Source organism: Melanostigma gelatinosum (assembly GCF_949748355.1).
Source record: "Melanostigma gelatinosum genome assembly, chromosome: 15".
In the NCBI taxonomy this organism is placed as follows: Eukaryota; Metazoa; Chordata; class Actinopteri; order Perciformes; family Zoarcidae; genus Melanostigma; species Melanostigma gelatinosum.
The window spans coordinates 645,001-671,536 of NC_136648.1; the positions used below are offsets into that span (position 1 = coordinate 645,001).

The 26,536-nt window shown below is 34.5% G+C and overlaps 1 protein-coding gene across 1 annotated transcript in view; it reads right to left on the bottom strand.

Annotated features, from left to right (window-relative positions):
- The window catches only part of LOC306788706 (uncharacterized protein), a 27,361-nt gene extending 1,068 nt beyond the window's left edge, over positions 1 to 26,293 (bottom strand). The window contains exons 1-4 of the mRNA XM_079284311.1: positions 26,241 to 26,293; positions 3,997 to 4,182; positions 3,649 to 3,684; positions 2,494 to 2,601 (exon numbers count right to left, since the gene is read on the bottom strand). Of these exons, the coding sequence (XP_079140437.1) occupies positions 2,494 to 2,601; positions 3,649 to 3,684; positions 3,997 to 4,182; positions 26,241 to 26,253 (343 nt within the window). The 5' untranslated portion in view covers positions 26,254 to 26,293. The remainder of the gene's footprint in view (positions 1 to 2,493; positions 2,602 to 3,648; positions 3,685 to 3,996; positions 4,183 to 26,240) is intronic.
- Between the last annotated feature and the right edge of the window lie 243 nt (positions 26,294 to 26,536).

A 26,536-nucleotide genomic window follows, 5' to 3' on the forward strand; every position in this document is an offset into this window, starting at 1 on the left:
CTTCACGGTGATCAAAAAAGGGTCAATTTGTGAATTATAGATTAATAATTTGGTTTCTGAAACACCAGAGAAGAGAGTAAAAAGTCCAGGACACTCGGTCACTAAGAAGAAGAAGAAAAGGAGTTTTGTCATGTTTACGTTGCTGATTATGTTTCTGTTAAATCAACTTATTGTTGCAGCTCTGAAGTTCATTACTGCTGAACAGTAAACGTGTTTTTGTTGTCTTCATACTGAATGTATGAAAACGGGGAGGATTGTAAATAAAGATGTCTGTTACATGTTCTATACATTTATATATATTTATATTTATATATATTTAGGGCCCGAGCACCGACGTAGTCGGAGCGGAGGACCTATTGTATTTCTAATGTTTATTATTATTATTGTAAGTGTTTCGTCGCAAAAAGGAGGTGCTTGGGATACTGTGAATTTTGTGAAATTTGGCACGCAAGCCAGAATTTGCGAAAAATTGCAGTCTGATTGGGGTGTATGAAATATTGGCTCGCTAGCGCCCCCTATTGAGTAGCCCCAACATCAGGTTTGTATGGTAGGTATGTGGAACGTGATGAGACGCACAAAAAATCCTCTTGGAAGTTTTCTCTAAACCAAACAGGAAGTCGGCCATTTTTACTTTTATGACGTTTTTTGACCGTTTCAAGGCGTCATACTTTAACGAACTCCTCCCAGAGATTTGACCCGATTGACTTCAGATTCGGCGAGTCTGCTCTTGAGACCTTGGCAGTGAAAAGTTACTCAAAGATCAAAAAGTTATCGAACTATGTGGCCGTGGCGTGGCGTCAAAGAAACACCATTCGCCACGAAACAGGAAGTTGTTGTAACTCGGCCGTACATTGTCGAATCTGCTCCAAATCTCTCATATGTCATAACATCCTGACCCGGAACACATCTATATGATAATTTAGAATCAAACTGATAGCGCCACCTAGTGGCAACCGGAAGTTGTACGCTGCGTACTTTGACATCCTGCTCCTCACAGATTAATCAGATCCCTCTCTAATGTTGTCAAACAAGCCTTAAGACCTTGATAATGCTTCATTGTGAAGATTGTAAGAAGTTACTGAAGGGCGGCGACGTGGCGGCTCGGCGAATTTCGATCCTTCGCCATGAACGAATAAACTGATGTATCTCGACTCCACATCATCAGATCTTTACCAGATTTCACGTGTTTGATTAGACTCCAGGCATGAAGACATCTGCAGGCCAATTTTGAATCATAGTCATAGCGCCACCTACTGGTAACAGGAAGTTAAAGTCTTTATACTTTGGCTTGTTTCTCTTAGTAGGTAAATCAAATCAATATCAAATTTGTTCCACACAAATACAAGAAGTTCATAATGCCAGATCATGAAGCTTTTGATGTTTCATTGAACGCCGTTGCCGTGGCGATGCAGTCTTCGCTGTTAACAACGAAGGTCATTTTGAGAGGCTAAAAATGCTCGAAACATAAGCAAACTTGGCAAGTAGATTACAAGGCCGAAATGTAGTAATAGAATATGATTTTATTGGTTCAGAGTGGCAAATCGGCTCAATAGCGCCCCCTACAAAATTTCGACGAAGCAGCCCTCGCAGTATGTTTGACCTAGATGTATGAAATTTGGTAGGAACATGTATCACATATGGACTTCAATAAAAGTCTCTTGGCGCCATGCTCTAAACCCAACCGGAAGTCAGCCATTTTGCATTTCTTATGAATTTCTAGTGTCGTTTTTGTCATTTCCAGGCGCTGCACTTTAACGAACTCCTCCTAGGGAATTAATCAGATCAACTTCAAATTTGGTCGGTACAGTCTAAAGACCTTTGTGATGAAAGTTACTCAAAGCTTGTTGTTTCGTGAAAAGCTGTTGCCGTGGCGACGCATTCTTCACCATGAAATATTAAGGTGTTTTGAGGGGCTAAACATGCTCAAAACATAAGCATACTTGGCATACACATTTAAAGCCCAAAATGTAGTTGTATAATATGATTGTATTGGTTCAGAGTGGCAAATCGGCTCAATAGCGCCCCCTACAAAATTTCAACGAAGCAGCCCTCGCAGTACATTTCACCTAGATGTATGAAATTTGGTAGGAACATGTATCACATGTGGACTTAAATAAAAGTATGTTGGGGCCATGCTCTGAACCTGCATGCAGTGTCTGACGGTCACAGAACTGAATGGCAGCATCAACCAGAGTCCTCGCGCCGTCCGACAGTCGCGGACGTTCTCGGCCGCGCAGGCCGGAGTCCCGCCGGCACCCCGACGGCACCCCGACGTGCATATTGCGAGGGCCCGGTCATCGCTGCTCGCAGCTTTAATTATATTTATTTATATATATTTATATTTATATTTATATTTATATTTATTTTTATTTTTATTTTTATTTTTATTTTTATATATTTTTATATTTATATATATTTATATATATTTATATTTATATATATTTTTATATGTTTAAATTTATATTTACATATATTTATACATATCATACTCACACTGACTCATCCACAGCCGCAGCGTCATCAGCACGTTGAAGACGACGGTCTTGAAGAAGAGCAGCCGGAGGCCGAGGATGGTCAGAGACATCAGGTTCACCTTTGGATCTGTAAACATCAACATCATCAACATCATCAACATCATCATCATCATCATCATCACCATCATCACCACCACCATCATCATCATCCTCATCATCATCGCCACCACCACCACCACCATCATCATCATCATCCTCATCATCACCACCACCATCATCATCACCATCACCAGCATCATCATCATCCTCATCACCACCACCATCATTATCATCATCATCATCCTCATCATCATCCTCATCATCATCCTCATCACCACCATCCTCATCACCACCACCATCATCATCATCATCATCACCATCATCATCCTCATCACCACCACCATCATCATCATCATCCTCATCATCATCATCCTCATCATCATCATCCTCATCACCACCATCCTCATCACCACCACCATCCTCATCATCCTCATCATCATCATCCTCATCATCATCATCCTCATCACCACCATCCTCATCACCACCATCATCATCATCCTCATCATCATCATCATCCTCATCATCATCATCCTCATCATCATCACCACCATCATCATCATCATCATCATCATCATCCTCATCATCATCATCCTCATCATCATCACCACCATCCTCATCATCATCATCATCATCATCATCCTCATCATCATCATCCTCATCATCATCACCACCATCATCATCATCACCACCACCATCATCATCATCCTCATCACCATCCTCATCATCATCCTCATCATTATCATCATCATCCTCATCACCACCACCACCACCATCATCATCATCATCATCATCATCATCATCATCATCCTCATCACCATCCTCATCACCATCCTCATCATCATCATCATCATCCTCATCATCATCCTCATCATCATCATCCTCATCACCATCCTCATCACCATCCTCATCATCATCCTCATCATCATCCTCATCATCATCATCCTCATCATCATCATCCTCATCACCATCCTCATCACCATCCTCATCATCATCCTCATCCTCATCATCTTCATGGTGAAGATTAGAACAAAGCACAGTAACAGCTGTTCAGTTGGATTTAATATTTAATACAAACCTGGTTGCAAAGCTTCATCACACGGATCAGAATTATCTGCAGCAGAAAAACATGGAGACACAACAAGTGAATATTAGTTATGACAACGATCAATATTTGTCTCATGAAAAACATAACAACCGTTTCACAAAACACACTTTTGGGTTCAAACTTTTCTATTTTGTTTATTTTCTACTGGAAGTTAAATCTGTCAACATGAAGTCAAACCCAGAAACACAGCCGGCTCTTTGAACAACAAACTCTTTGCATCTACTCACCTTATTGTGTTTGTCTTTCTGTCGCATTCATCACTTGCTGTATTTGATTTAAGTTCTATCATTTGAATGCTATCTCGTCTATCAGACTCACCTTGGTCACATGCGTCCCCTTCAGTCGATATCAGAGCCACCTGGCTGTACAGCCCGTCCTTCATCTGGACCGCTTCACTGAAACTCTGGTTTTTAACTGCTGCTGTGTTTCTGCTGAAGTCAGTGGCCAGACAGGCGGAGATGTTCCCGTCTGTCAGCTTGTAGAAGGACGGCTGGTACTCGGTGTCTGAAAAACACAAAAGGACAACTCATCAACACACAGGAACAATGTTCCAACACGATGATTATCATTATTAATAATACGATACTGTGCATCACGTTCACACAGAGCTTCTGTGCTCGATGTAGCAGATGAAGAAACAAACAGACACACTGTGATTGAAACTCACTCTGAAACATCCGAATCAGCCGCCAACTTTTAAAACTGAATATTAATAATTCAGAACAAATAATCCCAAATCACACGACTCCAGAAAAAGACCTCAGACTTCTTTTAGACATTTTATCTTTTAGAATATTTTATCAGCTGAAACGTTTCGGAACTGAACAAGTTTCTTCACTTTGATTCTCAACTAAAGTTTGCATGTTTTATACATTTACAATATTTTGTTAAAAAGTACATTTTTATACATTTTATGGATTATATATTTAGGTTTGGTACTTCCCTCAGTTTTTGTGTAGTTGTGTAATACATTTATCAAAAGACGTGTAGTATTTAGTGTACATGCACAATATTATTATAGTTTCTGTAATTTGTAATATTTGTAAATTTTGATTTCATCTTAATTTTCAATATTTAATCTAAATAAAAGCTCATGCACATGTGCACACAAACAATTTAGTTTTTTATATTCACATTATATTTGTACTAGTACACTAATATTACTAGAAGTATCGTTTAAGTCAAGGCATAAGTGCTCTTCTGATATTGTATTGTTAAAAACTAAAGTATTCGTTATTTCAATACATTTAACCATAAATGAAGTACAATGTTTTAAACCATGAAGTATATTAATCATTCAAAGTTCACTCAAGTAAATATATTGCTGTGAACTTTTCACATCTGAGATATTCAGTTAAAGATGCTAACGCTAATATGAATGTCAACATATTTCCGTTCACATTTAATACTTGATAATTCATTTTTCAACATTATGTTTTGTTCCAGCAGCAAATATGAATTTGCAGATTACGTCATGTGACTCACATCGTCAGTTCATAGAAATATTATCTTAGATTCTTACGTTTCAGGATGAACAACGAGAATCTGCACAGTTTATCTTGATCAGATAAAAATTACAATAAATGTACAACATAGACGATATGTTCCGAATGCATTTTGAAATATTACCTCATGGTATTCAAATGATCTGTGCGTTACAGCTAAAACAGTCTCACACTTACTTGACGTGATAATAAGTTTAACTTTATTATTATTTTATTATTATATTATTGAATTATTTCATTCCCAGTTTGTGATTTTTTGTCGTGTTTTAAGTAACTTTACGTGACAAAACAAAGACTTTTTGTCTTTAATCCATCGCATGAGGACATCATTCATTCTGACTGGTTTTTATAATTACACGACTGCTGTTAGATGCATATTACAAACAACTTACTGGACGTGCAGTTTGATCCCATTACCAAAAGTCAACTTGTATCCCACTTTCACACTTTCACGGAGTCCAGAACAAAAAGCAGCACACGCTTTGATCCAAACACCATGTGGAGAATATATCCATTAAATACAAGGCGTAGTCACAATGACGGACAGATGGCTTTATGACTGAACGGAGAACAAAGAGGTGATGTCTGTATTATTACTCAATGAGCCTTTTAGTTCAGCTGCATCTGTTGAGTGTTTTGGAGGAAAGACAAGATGTATGTGGGAACCATATGAGTATAATTCAAATACTGCAGAATATTTGCATCTTTTACGTACTCTGCTCTGTCAGATCAGAAGTGTAGATAGTAACTGAGGAAATAAGAAGACTGATAAAATAGGCATAACCTTAATTGGAACTTTTAAGAAATGTTTCATTTAACAGCACTTTTACTCACGTGTTTGAATTTTCAGTTGAATTCCTGATCCAAAAATCATTTTCACGTTGTTACTATTCACACTCTGCCTGAAAGCTCAACAATAACCGCCGACACTGACTGACGACAAACAGCAGGAATTATGCTCAGTTATAATCTGAACTAATGTTTCAGTCAGCTGAAAGGTGTAATATATCAAGAGAGCAGTAAACAGTATGTTGTAATGTACTACGACTACATATTACAACATGAGGTTAGAGGTTCAATTACTTGTATTAACTATTAATGACTGGATTGTTTGCACTTTTGTGTTTTGTATTAAACATTTGTATCAGTTTGTATTCATATATCCATCATCTATAAATGAATTAACTTCTCTCTGCAATGACAGAAACATGTATTAATTACTAGAGTATTTCTGTGTATTTCGTTATACATTTATATTGACGTATGTTCTGTTTGTGATCAAGTTCAGCATCTCAATCACAAGAAACAAAACTTAAACTCGAGTTCATCGTGCAAATTAACTTCAGATCTAAAACATTTCACACTTGACTTACCTTAAAAAGGTTGTAGTTTGGTCCCTTGCTAACTATTTAAACTGAGCATTAAACATTTAAACTAACTATTTAACCTTTAAACTGACTATTTAACATCTAAACCAGGGGTCTCAAACTCCCGGCCCGCCACGTCATTTTATGTGGCCCGCGAATCCGCCAGCACAAAACAAAAAATATATATATTTTTATTTTTTATTTTTTTAAGTTAGACTTGATAATAAAAATATCCCCATAGTCGAAGTTATGAGATAGAAAGTCATAACTATGATAGAAAGTCATCATGATGAGATACTTAAACATAGAAGCAGCTCTTTGGCTGGTTACTGTACATTTGAAATGGAAATGTATTGTGAGTACATTGAAGACTTTAAACGTGGCTTTAAAACACATGAAATACTTGACGTGGGATTGTGCAAAACGCACCCTTGAAAGGATTTTAAGCTTTGAACAAAGTTATTGTAATAACTTGTTTGATATTTGTCTTTGATATTTTCTTTAATAGTTTGATCTTTGATAGAGTAATGTGGGTTTCTTAACCCTAAATTAAAAGGATTTAAGTTACAATAACAGAAATGTGCTTCAATGTATGTTTACATTGATATAACTACATGTACAATATTTTTACACTTTAATAAACAATAATCAAATGCAGAGACAGTTATTTACCAACATGTTAGGAGAAGTTACATTTACACAGTCTTACATTTACAACCGGCCCTTTGAGGCCGACCGTGATGCTGATGTGGCCCGGAGTGAAAATGAGTTTGAGACCCCTGATCTAAACTAACCATTAAACCTTTAAACTGACCAATAAACGAACTATTAAACCTTTAAACTGACCAATAAACGAACTATTAAACTATTTAAACTGACCAATAAACGAACTATTAAACCTTTAAACTGACCAATAAACAAACTATTAAACCTTTAAACTGACCAATAAACGAACTATTAAACTATTTAAACTGACCAATAAACAAACCATTAAACCTTTAAACTGACCAATAAGCATTTAAACGAACTATGAAACGCTTACACTGACCTTGAACTGACTAACCAGCTGTTGAATAGACTCACTTGTTTCTACTGAGACCTGGATCCCTGATCCAAACCAGATCTTTTGGACTCCAGTCTGAGTCACACATCACAGAGAGCTTTAACAAGAACTAACACGGTCTTGTTCTTACCTTGACTCTCTGTACTGTTGTTATGTGAGCAATAAACATTCAGATTTAGACTCATCCATATCTTCACTTTTCATAAATGATGATGAATTTAACAGAATTAATTGAGAGATAAACTTGACCACAAGTTTGTCAGGATGACAGGACTTTGTTAATTAAAACAGAAACATTCAATTGAATGACTGTCCATCATGTGATTTTAATAGATTTAGTAAATATCATCCGATAAACCTTTTTTAGTTTTACTTTCCCAGCTGATCGTTGTAACCGATAATCAATCATCTCACCTCAATGATTCATCACAGAACTATTACCAATAAAAAGGCAGCTGTTGTCATATCAATAATGTTGTTTCTGACATTGGTAAGTTATTAATGAGCATGTTACCACTTCTTGAGTTGCTCATGTTCTGTTTCATGAACACTACATTTCTACTTTTGTATTTTCAGCTCCGTTCCTGTCCAAACATCAGCCTCTGCGTCCCGTCACTCTGAGACGCTTCACAACTCAAATTCACTCAACGCTTCGTGTTGTTCCAGTTATGTTAAATATTAAGTGTTGAATGAACAACTGAGCTGTAGTTTGTCTTCTCTTCAGAGACGGAAAGTCAAAGCTGATAATCTATGGTTGTGATTTTTGACCCTTTAACAATTCAACGTCATGTTAAACGATGGTTTGTGTTCTTTGTGAGAACACGATGTAACATCTGGTTTTCATAACATTCAAGATGATTTCCTTAAACAGTGAAAGGAAATCATCCTGGATATATAATAATCAAGGAGTTTAAACTGGATGACAGCAGAACAAAGCAGCTTCTCCATGAAACAGCTGCTTTCTCTTTGAATGAAGTCAAAACTCTTTGACTTCATTTCTGCCACTTCTTTAAGGTTATTTTGTTCTGCACAGTGTGATCTATTGTATGATTCTCTGTAAAGCACTTAGTAGCTTTCTTTATTGAATGACTTCATTAAACTCACGCATTAAACCAATAATAATAATCTTGTTTGATTCTTACTGGATTGTACGAAGAGTTGAGTTCCTTTCCCAAAGAAGAGTTTGCGTGCAGCGTCACTCACACTGTACTCGCTGCTGCTTTAAAAACCGAACATGAAAGATGATTCATGCGTCACGCTGTGCTGTCAACGCCGCCTGAAGGTCGCTTTGTTTCCTTGTTATGTAACAAATAGTAAAAACGTTTAAAGTGGAAGAAGTGAAATTATGATGTAATTGTTCAAATTCAATAATTCAACAATAAAGCAGTCTTTACATTTACAGGAAATGTTCTGCGTTGATTTGACTTTTAGGAATGAAATGCAAATGAATACTGCAGAAATGAATTATGATCATTTAAACTTGTAAAACAGGAATACTATGTCGATAAGCTTATATGCTAACAAATATAACTGTATATAATAAGCAGAGTACTACTTTCAGATATTAGTTTAAAATGAACATTGAATGTCCAGTTGTAGTGGCTGAAGAGACAAACTGCTGTTTGTTGGCTGCATCGTTCACAGAATCTCTTAAGTTGAACCTCATTATTATTATCAGACCAAAATCAACATTTAATACTTTTCTTCCAGTTTGCTTTTGCTTTCAAGCTAATTGTTGAATCTTTTAAATCTTGACCGACTCAATGGAATTCTCATCATTTTGTTGTTTTTAACTGAATGTATAAAAGTCCAGATGCTTGATTTAAGTTGTCAATCACTCACTGAAGCAATGAGAGAAACTAGACAGCAAAGACAACAGGAATGATGCCAGTAATATACGACTGTACGCTGACGATGTGATCTTATACATCAATGTAAGGCTGAATGGAAAAGAGTCATTTGTCTCGTAATGATTCATCAGCTTCCTTTAGTGAGATTGTTTCTGTTACTTTTGTCTGCTTCCACTATATTAAACAGTATGATCTGATCATATTTAGTTCGATAGGACTTTATGTGTTATGTTGTTCACACTAAACTCTCTTTTCTGTATGTTAGAGTAGATTTATGACTAACGACTTAGTTAGCATTCGTTTATAATCGCTACATATTTATTCATCTTTATGATACAGTTTTCATAAACAGTTTTTAACTCACCGTCATGGACGAAGAGTTTAACTCCTGATCCAAACTGGAGTTTTTCAGAACCAGCTCCAGTCACACAGTTCAGGAAGTCTGATCAATAACTGAGAACCTCCATCAACCAACTTCTCTTCATCCTGATGAAGAAGATGTTCATCAATGTGTCTCTATTGCTGGTATGGACTGTCTTATTTCAAACAGTTGTTAATAAGAATTGAATGAACTGTTATTGGGTTAAAACATGGAACATCTGCATCTTATTGCATTGTTTGAAAACAAGGGCTGCAATCATATTTATCTTTATTGAAAGTGTGTCTATAAAAAGTGTTCAGTTGACAAAAGTGATACAAGCAGATAATTGATATTTCTGTGAGTTTAATCATCGTTAATCAAAATTGTCATGAATGAATTTCTTATATGTATTTACAATGTCTAATGCAGCTGCTTGTCCTTTGAGTCGTCACTGATTATTCAGATATTTGCTGCATATTGAAGATATAAATCTTACTGGTTTGTATTTTCAGCTCAGTTCCTCGTCTTCACAACATAAACTCACTGAGCGCCTCAATTTATTAGATCTTCATCAATAAATAACTAAAAACATTCTGCTCAATGTTTTTATTTATTTATTTATTAGATCTTCATCAATAAATAACTAAAAACATTCTGCTCAATGTTTTTATTTATTTATTTATTAGATCTTCATCAATAAATAACTAAAAACATTCTGCTCAATGTTTTTATTTATTTATTTATTAGATCTTCATCAATAAATAACTAAAAACATTCTGCTCAATGTTTTTATTTATTTATTTATTAGATCTTCATCAATAAATAACTAAAAACATTCTGCTCAATGTTTTTAAAATGGCAGGTTTTACTCACGTCTTTATATTTGAGTGGAACTATTTCATGTTAAGTGTTGATCTGTTGGTTGTGTTTAACAGTCAAAGGAGATGATATTGGAGATTATATATTATATATATAATTATACTTATATCATATAAGGAGATGATATTGTGCAGTAAATGTAAACGTTTTGTGTAATCCGTCGAGTTTGACTCTGTATATTATTATATTATTGATGGTCACAGAACGTGCTGATGAACACGTTGGAGGTAATTGTGATGATGGATTTTTATTTTCCTACAAGGAGATAAGAGAACAGCTTCCTCCAACAATAACATATTCTTCTTCTTGAAAGATGTTACAGAATAAAACGGCTGAAATATGTATCTTCATACGTATTCTATAAGTGTAGGTGTGCTTGTCTGATTTTGTTGTAATAAAGAGTTTGAACTCACCGTCGTGGACGAAGAGTTGAACTCCAGATCCAAACTGGAGCTTCTGGTACCCGCCTGAGGTCACACAGCTCAGGACGGCTGAGCGATAACTCACAACCTCTGAAGCCTTCATGTCATTCAGAGCTACATGTTTGTTGTCAGTTTATTATCTTTTTTACATTTGTGGTTTTGCTTAAGTTGTATCGGATGAATCCATATAATTGTGTTGTTTTGCTACAATAAGATATCACGTTAATGAGTAATGAGAACCATTTTATCTGTTGTTCTCATACGTTGTGAAACAATGTAAAGGACAGTTTAAAGCTGTAACATCTTTATATTTACCGCAGCTTTGTTTTTCCTCCCAAGATTCAGTTCCAATAAACATATTTAATAAGTGTTGATCTGGTCTGGATAGTTTACAGTTTACAGATGGTTTTGATGATATTTGAGTTTGACTTTGAGCCCTCACCAACAGTCCTGTTCAATCAGATATAGAACTCACAATGTATATGTTAATAACAGCGCGCCGTGCATGAATCTGATGCAGAATATCATCACAAACAACCAAAATAAGTTCAGTGGGAAACGAGGACAGACGGCAGGAAAGTGACGCGTTTATAAACTGTCAATTGAATCTGATTGACATCGTTGAACTGCACGAGCGATACATTTACTATAATATAATAATATAATATTAAATACACGGACTAAAGAAAATGATGTTGCAAATCTAAAAATGTGTTGACGTTTGAGAATTTAATGAGAACAATATAAGAAAACTGCCCACAAGATGAATGTGATGTTGTTGTTTGTGTTACCAGTAAAGATGAATAAATGAGCTTTGACTCACTGGTTTCTATTCATAATTTGGTTCCTCTTCCAAAGTAGAGTTTTCTGAATCCAGAGTCCGTCACACAGAACTCAGCTTCAGACCCAAAACACCAGAGCGTCATCGTCTGTTTGGAAACACTCAGATCCCAACGATGCCAAAGATTATCAGACGTGGAATTCTAATCTCAGAGTCTTTGTTCAAACTCAAGACGTGTGATTCTTTTCTTTTGTGTGAAAAATATGCAAACTTTGAAGCATATTTTTATATGAAACAAAGCATCATTTGGTTCTTGAGACAAAACATCTACATCAACGTACACGACTATTCTCTTCAAAGAACGTCAAAGAACATTAAAGAACATTAAAGAACGTCAAAGAACGTCAAAGAACGTCAAAGAACGTTAAAGAATGTCGTTAAAGAACGTTAAAGAACGTCAAAGAACGTTAAAGAACGTCAAAGAACGTTAAAGAACATTAAAGAACGTCAAAGAACGTCAAAGAACGTTAAAGAACGTCGTTAAAGAACGTTAAAGAACGTCAAAGAACGTCAAAGAACGTTAAAGAACGTTAAAGAACGTTAAAGAACGTCAAAGAACGTCAAAGAACGTTAAAGAACGTTAAAGAACGTTAAAGAACGTTAAAGAACGTCGTGTTTCTTACTGGTTTGTACGAACAGAGCTGTTCCGCTGCTGAAGAGAAGTTTTCTTCCTCCGAGATTCACACAACAACAACAGGATGAAGAAAATCTGACTTCAACTGTTTGCTCCTTTTAAAAGCAACAACTGATAAAGAATGCACTGCTGATGAAGAAGGTCTCTGAGAGGAATGAAGCCGTTTACACTGGTATAACGTCTATGACATCAAATAACACAGGATGTTTACCTCTACAGAAAACTAAGCTCCAATTTATACTTGCATCTAATTTCTCCTTTGACCTCATGCCGGTCACCTGAAGGTCTTTATAATGATGGAGGATAAATGAATCCAGTTCCACAACAACCCCTTCAGCATTGACTGCCTACTATGAACAACAATTCAAATATCTGCTGTTAAAGCTACTTTAATCTCTACATTCCGTATTTTATAATAATTGAACTCAATGTCCTCCACCATCAGATTGATGCCCCCCCCCCAAAAAAACAGGTTTTCTAGCTCAAACAAAACAAAAAGAATCTGACGAATAAATGAAATCACATCGTCTGCAAATAGCTTTTACTGACATTGCAGACTTCTGCTGAACATATTCATCTTTATGAAGGCAACAGTATCATTTGGATAATTGATTGTCTCACAGCAATAATCCATCGATAACCCTCTTCAACAAAACACAATCATAAAGTTGATAAATAATCTTGCAAAGCCATTTCAGTGGAACATGAGCATGTTTCTCTTGATAGTGCAGAGAGTCAACGATCCCCTGAAACACAGCTGACATGTTGATAGAAACACAGAAACTACGTGAGACTTACAGTAAGAATGAGAGTTGATCAACCGCCGGCTGATACAATGAATGAAATCAAACTCAAACTTACTGGATTCTACAGTCAGCTTAGTGCCGGAACCAAAGAAGATCTTGTAAACTCCAGATGCAGTCACACCGTGATGACAACAAGTACACAAACACTGACTCACTTCAGCTCTGACACTCACTGCTACACACTGAAATATGTTCAAAGAAATATATATATATATATATATATATATATATATATATATACATACATACAGTGTAATCCAAAACTGTTCACCACTACTACCTGAAATATAGAAATCCATGTAGAGAGATTCATCATGTAAACTCTTGACTGGTGTATTATTGAAGAAGGCTACAGAAGCACAGAAGGACCTTCACTGGAAACAATAATGCTGTTCTTTCTGTTTTCATTGTAACTATTGTAGCATTTTTCAGATTAATAACAAGGAGAATGTGACAAAAACGTCATTAAGAAAGAAAAATGATGGGAACGATACACTTTCCTCTGTCCCATCTTTCCTTCCAATAAAACAGAGATTCAAATATGAAACAAGATTCAGCATCAACACTCACTGGACTCAATAATTCATCACAAAAAATAATTTCTTGCTTCATAAAGTCTCTACATTTCGTCCCGTAACTAAATCAGACAATCTGTGAAACACACAAATTATTGCTGTATTTTTGTTAAGCATGAACTTACTCAGTTTTGTGCCACCACCAAAGATGAGTTTGAAACTCAAATACATACAACAGTGAAATGAGCCAGTTGATCTGTATGAAGTTCAGTCCTATTAATGAATCGTCAATTCATCATCAACTGACCTCATGGCAGTAACACATCACTCCTCACTCAACTGAAGCTGAGATATGACTGTTTGACAGCTGTTATTAGTTGACTGGTTTATACATTAAGAACATAAATCTATCTATCATATGCTGCTCGAAGTTAAAGATCAAACTGTCATTTATTTGTTGACTATCTGAGTTCTACTCACTGTTCTCTACAATCAGTTTGGTTCCTTCGCCAAAAACAATCCTCCAGTTGGATCCTGAAGTCACACCGTGAATCAGACCGGATCAATAACTACTACGTGTTTCCTGCAGCTCGATCAGAGGACAAAATCTAAAGTTTAAAAACAATGCATGCATTACAATGAGTTAACAATGCATTCAATCTGCATGTAAAGACTGGATTATATGTAGAATAATTCTGCATTTTCTACTGAATGAATCATATGTTGAGGTGATTTCCATTGAGATTTGTGATTTTATACTCTGGATTGTTTTAAATCTGACTTGTTAAAATGAATTTACAATGTTAGTTTTTCATGGCGGCTCATTATTGTGTCAGACTGAGTGAAGACAAACTTGTTTTATTCATACAGAGTTTTGAAATGGTTTCAGACGATCTCGTGATTAACTCTGATCATTGTCAAAATATAGCTTTACATTGTGATGATGGTAAAACATTCTTTTTCAGATCCATTTGTCAAACAGATTCCTGATCCGTTCTCTGTAGGATTGCTTGTTGATGATATCTGGATTTGAGATTCACTACCTATGACTGAATATTGTATATCTCGCAGAAAGGTCCAGAACATGTCACACTTCAGAAATGAAATGATTTCAGAAGTACAGAGTTTAAAAAGCTTTTGTTCTGAATAAAGGTTCATCTGGTGTTTCTTTATTTATAGATGAGTTGCTGGTGAACATGTCAGCCATCTAGAAATAAGTGAAAAATGCTAAAATGTACAAGTGTTACGTTCAATCCAACATCATTTCTTACACATTGATTATTAAATGAAGTAACTCACCTGATTCGACTAGAAGTTTGATACCAGAACCAAAGATGAGCTTTGCGTTGGAATTGCCAGTCACACAATAAGAAACGCAACGACGTAAACCCCCAGATCAATGGTGTTCATGTCTATATATTAATATACACACACATGTAGCTGTACATCATAGAATAACTCAAGTAACTTACTTTAGCCAACTCTTAGTTTAGTCTCTGAACCAAAGACTCATTCTGAGTTTCCATGCGCAGACACACACTTAGAAGAGTAACCAGAGGTCCACGACGTGACCTTGAATTTAAGAACCGTTGCATGTGGCTAAAGAGATGTAAATGCTACATGACTGCTTATAGAGTGAAACATGTATCATAACGGGAGAGTTTAAAGCTGTTTCTGTCCAACTAAAGCTGACTTTAAAGAGTAGAACCTCTAACTGGCATTAGATCATTGTTCCTTGGAGAAGAATAACGTAACTTACTTGATTCAACTTTTAGTTTTGTGCCAGAACCAAAGATGATCTTGTTCCCAATATTATTCACACAGCAAGAAACCCAATGACATGAACCCCCCCAGAGACCAGCTGTGAGTCTAAGAGGCATCACAACAAACCCTCCGGTTAAGAGCATCAATGCATTGTTGTTAAAGCACTATTCTGTTGTATGTCATTCATTAAGTCAGTTTTCAGTCAAAGTGGGTTTGAAAAAAGTCAAGTCAAAATATTTTGACTTCTTTTTATTTCTCTCTGTAATTAATGAACAAAACATCCACAGGAACATGAATGAATGTGTCCTGCTGGCATCCACTGCGCTGCTGTTTACTGATTCATTTATTAATATGTCTACTGTGGATCAGATGTGATAAACTGGAGATAATACACCAATAAACGACATCACATCGTCTGCAAACAGCCGGACTTTTTACAGACTATTGATAACTAATCTTAATAAATATTGTGAATTCTTTTGAGTTAATGTTGAATTTCATGTTTTCCATAGTCACATCAATTATGAATCGAGCTTTGGTGAGTAATGGTAGAAATATGATAGCAACCTAACAGATATGTCAGTAACATGTCGTCTTACTCACTGCGTTCTACTGATAGTTTGGAACCTTTTCCAAAAACCAGCCTCCTGTTTCCTCCATCAGTCACACAGTGGATCTGATCTGATCAATAACTACATGCAAACGTTCATTAAGCTCGAGAAATAACGACCTTAAAATGGAAGAAATGCTGCTTTTTAATTGCAAATTATCAGAGAAGATTCAATCATTACACCAAATAACATAATTTCATTTCTAACAGAAATTTGTCCACAAAAGACTTACGACTAAATACATTAAATGAGCTTAATGTTTTTTATTTTTGTTGTTTTTGTTTGTATCTAATCATAATTATATATTTCTCCTGTCAGTTAAAAAACACCAACTAAAGTTAAACCTGCTGGTGTTAGACGGACGTCAGTGCAACTCCAGATGTAAAGTTGTTACTAAAATAAGGATTGATATGATATTTATTTTCACTTACTGGAGACGACTGTCAGTTTAACGCCCGATCCAAAGACCAGTTTAGACGCTGCAGAGTTCGTCACACTGACGAACTCTGCAGCGTAAACCCAGACATGAAGGAGGTACATCGAGATGACTTTAAACTTCTTCAATACATCTAATAATACAACTAATGTCAGGTACAAATCAAGGATTATGCTGGCAACTTAAACATTTTTAAAGCCATTTCTAGAAAATTTGTGATTTTGGGCTAAAAACATAAAATGTAATATATTTGACTCGACTTGTAGCAATCATGTTATTCATAACAACTGTTTTTTATTTGACTCGTGTCTATATCACGCAGTTAAATACATTTTATCATCGTTAATTGATGATTGAAACAATTTCTGCATTTCATTATCAAGCGATGCTGTTTTTTTAGCTTGGCTAAAAAATAGATCCACATGAAAATCAGTATTCTCTGAACTGTAATAATGTAGAATAGCATGTCACAGGCTCTTGTCAGGAGAGAGCTTTGTATCGGCAAATGTCATTCTTGTTAGCTGGATGTTCATGCATTTGTAATATTGTTCTATTATTATCTAAAGGATTTCACAAAGGTTTAAAATAAACAATTCACAGATCATCACATCACCATCCACTGTACTTGAAAGTAAGAAAAACTGTACATATTAGATTTTGCTGATATCATTGACTGTCTTTTGATTTTATTCAGTTATTTTTTTCATATTTGTGGACATCTAAGTGACTAAAACATCACATCTAAAAAGGAGATATGTATAAAATGTACTTACTGGAACCAACTGTCACTTTAGTGCCAGAACCAAAGATGAGTTTATCGACTCCAGAGCGAGTCACACTCTGAGAAACCCAACCACGTGAACCCAGAGACGGCCTGCTGCTGCTTTAAATGGACTACATGTAGAATGAATAATAACATACTATTTATAATAATAATATTAAAATACAACAACAGTAGAAGTGTGGTTGGAAGAAAAGTCCTATTGAGAAACATTAAAACAGAAGTCCCTTTGAATGTCGTTAATAAACCAATATGCATGAGCATTTAATAAGAAAATCTTAACTATTGTAAACATATTACATGTATTTGTCCTGTGGAGTTTTTAGTCTTTTGCTTTCTCTCCACCAATCGAGTCATTTAAAGAAATGTCAGATTCTGATACAAACAAGAAGCAGAATTATTCCTGAACTTTGTGTTTGTTGAGCTGCTGAAGATGATTCATATTTTTCCAGTCCGTCGGAAGAATTTAAAATGGGATATTCAATTTCACTATGATTAATAAAGTATTCAATAATTATGTGCTGAGATGTTCATTCAATTTGAAGTTTTGTCTTCCAGCAATCTGAGATGTAAAGCTATGAATATATGCGACTAAAGAGATTGAGCGAATATACAACATTAGTTGAATATAAACTCATTACGATACTCACTGGCCTCGACGGTTACTTTGACTCCTTTCCCAAAAACGATTTTCCAGTTTGCTGCTCCAGAAGCACTCACACAATGTTCCTGCTCACAACAATAAGTGATGTTTAACTAAACAGGAACTAATCATCTGCAAACAATTGTATTGTATTTGTATTTTGAGACATAATTGTCTGTTTCATTTTGGTTTATGTGTGCCAGTGGGGAGAAAATGCCTTTGGACAGTTTTAGTAATTATTCGTCAATATTAAGCAGAAAACTACAATGATTTCTGAAAATGATGCCAAAAAACAAACACTAAAATAATCATCTGATCACCTTCAAATATGATTATCACTCTTCTTAGGTCAACAGTATTGTCGTCAAAGTGTGTCATTACATCGGGTGGCCGTGATATTTCCAGCCACAACTTGCTGTATTTGAATTTCTGTCAAATAATACTTCATCATAAACAGCCAACAAACACATGTTCATTAATTTGATCTAATAAAGTGAATTATTGATACTCACTGGTTTCTATATTTAGTTTGATTCCTTCTCCAAAAAAGAGCTTCAGGTTTCCTCCTCCTGAAGTCACACAGTGAATCTGATCTGAACAATTACTCCACCGACACCAATTACTCCACCGACACCAATTACTCCACCTACACCAATTACTCCACCGACACCAATTACTCCACCGACACCAATTACTCCACCGACACCAATTACTCCACCTACACCAATTACTCCACCGACACCAATTACTCCACCGACACCAATTACTCCACCGACACCAATTACTCCACCGACACCAATTACTCCAGTTAATCAAAACTAAGGGAGCACATACATAATAAATCATATTTTTCCTAAATATATTTGCCTTACTTTGTATAAATCCCATTTTGGCATAAACAGCTAACACATTTTTAATGAACAATTGTATTATTATTATAATTGATACTTTCTGGTTTCTACAATTAGTTTGATTTGTTCTCCAAACAGTAGTTTAAAGTTTCCTGATCCAAGAGTCACATAATAATCAATAATGTCAACAATAACCGCACGGACTACCAACAACCACTAACACATCTAATCTACACTCAATCAATCAATCATTATTGCAATTAAATAGAGGTACAATAACAACACATTGGTTGTACTAAAATAGCAATTTACTAGGTGTTATTGTATGAATAATCAGAGCATAACTAAAAATATTACCACAGCATATCATCCCAGATGCACATAAGTGACACTTACTGCAAAAGACTATTTGATTCCTTCCTTCTTAAAATTAATTTAAAGCCCATTTTCTGAGTCACAGATAAGAATCACATCTTCTGTTTCAGACATTTGTAAAGTTTAGGCTGAGTTAGAAAATCCAAACATTTGGATCACGTGTAATTATTTGTTCTTTTTAGCTCATCGTCAAGTTGGTGTTCTGACTTATTGTTGAATTATTTAGTTCCAAACTTACTGGAGACATTAATAAATGATGATGGTTTTCTGAAAGGCCGATAAATACAAAGAATAAAAACAATCTATGTCGTTAATATATCGTTAATATTGTTTGCCAAACAGCAGCATGACATAACATTCAGATTGTATCGGTTTTATAACAATATTTGTATATTTTGGATACTCACTGCTTTCTACAGTTAGTTTGATTCGTTTTCCAAAAATGATCTTCCAGTTTCCAGAAGTAGTCACACACTCCGTTTACCCTGAACAATAACTATAACTAATAACAACTGAACAATAACTATAACTAATAACAACTGAACAATAACTACAACTAATAACAACTGAACAATAACTATAACTAATAACAACTGAACAATAACTATAACTAATAATAACTGAACAATAACTATAACTAATAACAACTGAACAATAACTACAACTAATAACAACTGAACAATAACTAACTAATAACAACTGAACAATAACTACAACTAATAACAACTGAACAATAACTACAACTAATAACAACTGAACAATAACTATAACTAATAATAACTGAACAATAACTACAACTAATAACAACTGAACAATAACTATAACTAATAATAACTGAACAAGAACTACAACTAATAATAACTGAACAATAACTATAACTAATAACAACTGAACAATAACTATAACTAATAATAACTGAACAATAACTACAACTAATAACAACTGAACAATAACTATAACTAATAATAACTGAACAATAACTACAACTAATAACAACTGAACAATAACTATAACTAATAACAACTGAACAATAACTATAACTAATAATAACTGAACAATAACTACAACTAATAACTGAACAATAACTACAACTAATAACAACTGAACAATAACTAACTAATAACAACTGAACAATAACTAACTAATAACAACTGAACAATAACTATAACTAATAACAACTGAACAATAACTATAACTAATAATAACTGAACAATAACTACAACTAATAACAACTGAACAATAACTATAACTAATAATAACTGAACAATAACTACAACTAATAATAACTGAACAATAACTATAACTAATAACAACTGAACAATAACTATAACTAATAATAACTGAACAATAACTACAACTAATAACAACTGAACAATAACTATAACTAATAATAACTGAACAATAACTACAACTAATAACAACTGAACAATAACTACAACTAATAACAACTGAACAATAACTATAACTAATAACAACTGAACAATAACTATAACTAATAATAACTGAACAATAACTAACTAATAACAACTGAACAATAACTACAACTAATAATAACTGAACAATAACTATAACTAATAATAACTGAACAATAACTACATCAACTGTTCAGTTTTCAGCTATGTAAATACAGGAGTTACAGTTTTACAAATTATAGATTAATTTTTAATGAATGAACTAAATGTTTGGGGTTTAACATTCAGGCATTCAATACAGACATTAAACTCAAATATTGTAAATGCATTCTGTGTGTTTTGGCAGATAATACTGTGACATCTTGCGTGTCTTTAATATCTATTGTTACTCGTCGAGTATATACAATCAGAATGATACTCACTGGATTCAACAGTCAACTGTATTCCAGCACCAAAAAGTAGTTTTCTGGTTCCGGTCGCAGTCTCACAATGTTTCTGCCCTCAACAATAACTACGGAGGAATATTATCACATCGTCTGCAAACTGTGGATTTGTAGATAAAATGAGCTGTTTGCTTATTCTCGGCTTTACAGTTTCTAATAAAGCCAACACATTATTCTTTAATGTCCTTAATATAATATTGTTCCCTAAATAAACCGGGACTAGAAATGGAAACATAAATAAATGTGACATTAATACTCACTGATCTCTACACTTAGTTTGGTTCCTTCTCCAAAAATGACTTTGTTGTTTCCAGTCAGAGTCACACAGAGGAAGTGACCTGAACAAGAACTGAAGACGGGAAAACTGGCATTTGGACTTACGGTCTGATATTATTAAACGTGACTTCTTTGGGTCATTTGTTTCATTGCAACATCTGCATCGGTTAATATTGCATTGAAATATAATCAAAAGGCCAAAATATGATTGTTCTTCTTTCCGCTCATTAAAACATCTTTCAATCAGTTTCTTCAGTTGCTGACATTTGATACGTTATTTGTATGTGATGTTTTCAGACGGAGCTCTTTGACTTTCACTTCCCTTCGATCTGTTTCACCTCAGAATGAAAACAGTTGAACTTACAGGATGAACATGAAGTCTGAAGCCTCACAAGTCAAAGCTCACGGATCGACGAGAATCAACTGAAACGCTGGAGACGCACGAAGCCTTTTGGATTTAATAAATGTAAAGATGACGTTCAGCTCCATGTCTTTGATTCAGTGAGTTGAAGGTTATTTGTGCGTCTTGTTGTGGAGGAAACATCTTTAATGTGAACACAAACTCAGCAAAGGAAAGTAAAACGTTCAACTTTACTCAGAAGCTGCTTTCAGCACATTTACAGCTCGGAGCTTCTGCTTCATGTCACGCTGACATGTTTGAAGATGAAAGCATACGCGTTGACTCGTTGATCTGCAGAAGTCCACCACGCTGAATATGAATGTGTTTAACGTTTCAGCTGGCTGTTTTCTTCCTGACACAATAAACTGAAGAATAAAGATCCTTACTGCATCTCTACGTCTTTATTTAGCCGTGTATCTCCTCGTGATTCCAGTGAAACCTTCTACTTTCTAGCTGCTCCATATATAATATCCATATTTAATATTCATGAAGTAGTTCAGTACTCACTGGGTTCTACGGTTAGTCTGCTTCCAGCTCCAAAGAGGATCTTAGATAAACCTCCAGCGTTCACACAACACGAAGCTCCACCACACAAACTCAACTTCACTCCAAACAGCAGACTTTCTACATTCAGACTTTTATGAATTCAGTCAGTTTCTGTTTTCATTGAACACATTATATGTTTATCATAAATAAGATGAAGATTGTAATTTGAACTGAGAGAAACTGAACAAAGTGTTAACGAGGCGTTTCTTTAATGTTTGCTCCGTTGATGTTCACTCATCAACATCTCATCTGTTCATCTTCTAGTCTCTCAGTAACATTTGCATTTAAAGGTGCTTCATATGAATAATATTAATATCTATATCAGTACTCACTGGGTTCTACGGTTAGTCTGCTTCCAGCTCCAAAGAGGATCTTAAATCCATCGTTCACACAACATGAAGCCTCAGAACATAAAGTCCATGAAAGAAAACACGATGTTTACATTCACACTATCAATCAAAAGATGAATATCAGAATATGAACTGAAGAGGAGGAACTGAATAAATATGTTTCATTATTTGGATTAAGAAAAACTTTCAGACATTTAGCTTCAAAAAGAAAAACTCTTTTCTCTTGTTTCTTTACACAAAGTGATTATGATCAATATCTCGGTGATTATGATCAATATCTCGGTGATTATGATCAATATCTCTGTGATTATGATCAATATCTCGGTGATTATGATCAATATCTCGGTGATTATGATCAATATCTCTGTGATTATGATCAATATCTCGGTGCTCACTGGTTCCACCTCCAAACATCACTTTGTATTGATTCATATTCACACATTATGAAGCATCAGAACATAAACGCTCTGATGTCACGAACCAACCTCAGGCAGAGAAACAACGCTTTGAAATCTGAGACTTCTGTTGAATTAATACATTAAGACGCTGTTTATATTATGAATATGTATTATTATGAATAAAATGTACATTTAGATATTTACTGTATACTGATGAATGATGAACTGGTGTATTTATATTATTTTATACTTTGTGCTGATTTACTGAGAAAAACAGACAAAGATTGTTTTTAAAGACGCTGCAAACATAAATCATCTTAATAATCATAATCTGTATCAGTACTCACTGGGTTCTACGGTTAGTCTGCTTCCAGCTGCAAACATCAGTTTATATCCTCCAGTAGTCACACAACATGAAGCATCAGGACATAAACTCTGACGTGCTGGACCTCAGTCACACAATCATCTCCAAACATCTCACTCACATTACAGCATCAGTCTAATGAACTGTTTACATTCATAATACATGTTCATTTATGACTCAAATGTATTGTTTATGCCCATTAGAGATCTGAATTAATACATCGATGACTCTGATCAATACTTCTAGAAAATGAATGTTTTTACATTTCAGACTTCTGTCACAAAAGAATCACGATTAATTATCTATTAAAAATCAATGTACTGTAATATAGAGGTCCTGAATTTAAATATTATAATCAAGACAATCTCACAAAACATAATTCAATGTTTTATCTGATGATTCTTCATGTTTGTGTTTTCTTATTTCTTTTATAGATAAAAGTTCTCCAATCGTCATCGAAACAAAAAGTCCGTTTAGTGGCTGAAAATAATGTTCCAGATGTTTCACATGCTTTAAAAATAAGTCAAATCTATAAATTATATCTATGAATCATATCTAAGAATAATATCTATGATGAATACGAGTACTCACTGGGTTCTACGGTTAGTCTGGTTCCAGCTCCAAACAGGATCTTGTTCACACCAGTATTCACACAACATGAAGCATCAGAACATAAACTCTGTGAACTCATTGCATTCATAACACAGCTGCTCTTTGTACATTTTAAACCTTTGTATCATCATTCAAATATAGATTTTGATATTTACTGTGGAGTTAGTGATGATGTTCTTGCTTTACACTTCATAAGTTGGTGTATTTATCATTTTTAAGATTATTTATTGTTATGTTTGACTTTTCTTCAGCTGCTGCTTCAGGTATGAAACATGACTCATGTTATTAAAGGTTGCTGTTTGAGAGAGAACTTCTTTTAAAATGTATTCATTAAGTGTCAGTTACATTATGAATATGAATTAGCGGACTCATAACAACGGAATTTGTTACTATTATTTATGTTCGTATTTTTCGTTTTATCGTCTCTTTGACTTCATTTCTTGAAGAAAATATTTTTTTACAAACAAATCAAACTTCAGACTCGACGGTGAGTTTCCATTTCCGGAGCCGGAGCGGATTTTGTGGAATCTTCCGTTTTTCACACGAACTGACTGAAACGTCGACTCAGCTTTTTTGTTTTCGTGAAACGTTCAGAAACATGTCGGAGGATTTCATCAGCCAGCGTTTAGCAAAATACTGAAGCGGAAATATTCATATTTCAACAGCAGAAAAACGCTGAACTGTGTTTCTGAACATCTTTAGAAGTACAAAAGTAAATCAGGAACTATTTCAGAACTCCTCTGACGTCATGTTAATATATTATTTAAGCCTTAAACTGTCTAAAGGGTCTCACTTGATTCCACCGTCAGTTGACTTCCTCGACCAAAAATCATCTTCTGTCCTCCGGCTTCCACACAACAGGAAACACTTCAGCAAAAACCCCTCACACTCCGAAATACATACAACACTCAGAAATACACAAAACACTCCGAAATACATACAACACTCAGAAATACACAAAACACTCCGAAATACATACAACACTCAGAAATACACAAAACACTCCGAAATACATACAACACTCAGAAATACACAAAACACTCCGAAATACATACAACACTCAGAAATACACAAAACACTCCGAAATACATACAACACTCAGAAATACACAAAACACTCAGACATACATACAACACTCAGAAATACACAAAACACTCAGACATACATACAACACTCAGAAATACACAAAACACTCCGAAATACATAAAACACTCAGACATACATATAACACTCGGATGATTTGATTTATTATCAAATTAAGTCTCAATCTTTTTATTTTAGATCCTTTATCATAATCTCTACATTTTTTATTGTTTTTTTCAAAGTAAAGTTGAGAGATGTTGACAAACATAACGATACTAATTATCGATTAAATTATATTTACATATCAACATATTTCAGTATTTTACCAAAACAAAATCAAGTTTTGAATATTGTTGAAATAATGAGAACAATGCAAATAAAAATATTTAGGGAAGTTAAAATTGAAAGTTTGACTATAATTTAGCAGATTTGGTGAAGTCATGATTTTGACTTTCTCTACATTTTATTATTATACATTCAATTATAACTTAAAGATTTCTGCATGTGGATATGTAATACATGTATCCCTTCTGAACCTGAAGACATGAAGTTCTTTATATTTTATGATCTTTTATTTCTCCGCAGCTTTGAGCTTCCGTACATTTCTGTAGTTTTCTTCTAAAAAGTTGATTTTCGGTCAAATTGAAGTCATTGCAGATTTTAAAAAGCTGTGAATGTTTCAGACACATTTCCCCATAAATGAGATTTGGAAACATTTGGATTTCCATAAAAGAAGTTGTTTCCGTTTGTTTAAAGACTTTAAAACGGGCAGAAGTACTTTTGAAAGATTCCTGCAGAATAAAACATGAAGAATCTTCCTGTCGGAATCAAACATAAAGATCGTGTTCATAAAGAACCTCTGAAGTGTTGAGATGAGTTTCTGTTCAGTTTATAAAATAACATTAAAAACCCGTAGAGTTAAATAATAAATGTATTAAATGTATTAACATATTAAACATATTAAATGTATTTACCAGAGTCGACCATCAGATGAGTTCCTCTCCCAAAAATCACTTTCTCTGCAGTTCCTCTCACACTGTGACGGACCGCTGACTGAAAACCTCCACTCAATACTCTACACTCAATATTCTATACTCTATACTCAACAATCAATTCTCAATACTCTATACTCAACAATCAATACTCAATTCTCAATACTCTATACTCAACAATCAATACTCAATACTCAATACTCTATACTCTATACTCAACAATCAATACTCAATACTCAATACTCTATACTCAACAATCAATACTCAATACTCAATAC